We start from the raw sequence: 2,283 nt of genomic DNA on the forward strand, positions 1-2,283 counted from the left end.
TAAAAAAAAAAAAAAGCAAGAACAAAATATTTCTCTTAAGCTCTTTCTATCAACCCTACGCCATTTGTTTTTTTTTTCCTTTCATTCATTATTCTAAAAGCTTTTGGTATAGCTAATTTAAAATTTGATTACAGTCATTATCACAGTGTCTATGCATAAATTGTAATTAGCATGAAATATTTTCAAGTGATCTAATCTGTGATAACATACCATATCATAGATCATTTGCAATCACACATAAATTACATTTGCATATCATTTATTATCTTATTATAATATATCAATTTTACCGGTAATAAAATGATCAATAATGGTATTTCGAGAATTTGTCCTAAGTAATTGACCAACAATGATTGATAACAACTTGAACATATTCAGTTTATCCAATTATTTATTAGAGCTATAAAATTATTTATTCTTTTCCTTTTTCTTTCATCTTTTTCAGGTGATCCAGAATTGAGGTCACCGGAGAAATCGAATGAAGAAGCAGCGAAGCAGTTGATAAATTGGGATGATCTTGCATTGGACAAAACAGAAGTGCCTTTGGTCTTAGTTTTTGCTATACTTCTTGTTAGTTTTTCAAAACTCCATCTTATCACAATTTCAGGTTATATTGAAATATTAAGTCATTTCAAATTGTTAGGATTCTTTTTTTTTCTTCCACTTTTGTTTCCAGAGCAAACCGGAATTGCATTCACCGGAAAAAATCTAGTAAGGGAATTATTAAATTGGAAAGATGACAAAATTAAATTATGTCGAAAATAAAACCATAAATTAAAATAACAGTTTGCTAATTATTTCGATGCATATGCGATACTTACCGTAACTCGTAGACAGTATTGCTGTATTTCTTAACTTATCGTTATTGGATATTTTACCGTTCTCTTAGTCATTAGAATACGGTTTCATTTTTTTTTTTGAAGCATTTCTAGAGGAATAATTTAGAATCTACTTGTGAGTTTGTTTTTGTAGTATATGTTTTCTTTCAACTTCTTCCATAAGTACTCTTACGATAATCGTATATCAAATTTTTGCAAAAAAAAAAAAGTTGCCTAATATCGATTGATACTAGATATTGATAATTGGTCATTTGATCTTATTTTTCCAATTTTCGAAATTACTAATTTCTCATTTTATTATGATTAAATTTGATAAAAACCCATTGGAGAAGAAAAGTTGAAAATTAAAGATTGCATAAAATGTCAATTAAAAATGCTTCGGACAACAAAAAACTATCAGCATTTAATGTTTGAATCGAAATTGCAATTATATAACATTAAAATATATATATTTAATAAATGTTTGCTTGTAATTATTGGACATTTAATTTAAAATTAAAAATTAACAAATGATTATCATTGTACTAAAATTGTTATCACTGCTATTGTAAATATTATCACCTTTTATTTGTTATCAATTCATTTTTAGTTTTATATTGCCTTTGGTGGTCTTCTATTTGCTTTCTTTGAACCATGGACTTATACGGACGCATTTTATTTTTGTAAGTGTAAATTTTATTGTTTGTTATCTAAAATTTCATTTTTACAAAATTTATTGATTTCCAATTATTGATTTCCGTTTTGCTATCAGAGTTTAACATATAATTGATAGTAATTTGAATAATTGATTACCACCACTATTCATTCTAAAGAAATGATTAAATACATTTTTATATATTTTAGCGCATTCTATACAACTCACATTTTTGCTAATAACATAAACGGAATTATTAAGTTTTAAAAATTATGCTAATTTGAACAAAAAAGCAAAGTTTGATTTATTTCCTTTGTCTTTTTCAGGTTTTGTTTCGCTTACGACAATTGGATTTGGTGATCTTGTGCCTGAAAGTCAAGAGTATACGCTTATTTTGCTTGAATTAAAACTTTTAAAACTTTAAAATTTATAATAATTCTTCCTAATGAAATTAATTTGTGGAAATAAATGTTAACACACTATTTATAAACATCATTCCCAAGTGAAAATATTTTTAAAAGAAAAAAAACTTTCGATACATAAATTATTTTTTCGTTTTTTTTTTTTTTTGTTTTCATTCGTTTTCGAAAAACAAAAAAAAAAAAGAAAAAATTGTTTTAAAAAATTTTTTTTTAAATCAAAATCCAATGACAAATATGAATTTAAAAAAAAAATTTCAAGAATAAAACTTAAATTAACTTAAATTTAGCATTAATTTCAATACAAATTACCATTTTGAATACGATCGCATAAAATATACTAAAATTTATAAATACTTAATGAATTACACTGAAAAAAGTTATTTCATCT

General features: G+C 24.4%; 1 protein-coding gene across 1 annotated transcript; it reads left to right on the plus strand.

Annotated features, from left to right (window-relative positions):
• Positions 1 to 445: 445 nt before the first annotated feature.
• On the plus strand, positions 446 to 1,897 carry LOAG_14796 (hypothetical protein; the record flags this gene model as incomplete). Its single annotated transcript, XM_003150289.1, has 3 exons — positions 446 to 570; positions 1,429 to 1,501; positions 1,800 to 1,897. Coding segments are annotated over 3 exons (296 nt in total), but the record flags the coding sequence as incomplete, so codon positions are not given.
• Between the last annotated feature and the right edge of the window lie 386 nt (positions 1,898 to 2,283).

The sequence above is a fragment of the Loa loa genome (assembly GCF_000183805.2).
Source record: "Loa loa unplaced genomic scaffold supercont3.1285, whole genome shotgun sequence".
NCBI classification, from domain to species: domain Eukaryota; kingdom Metazoa; phylum Nematoda; class Chromadorea; order Rhabditida; family Onchocercidae; genus Loa; species Loa loa.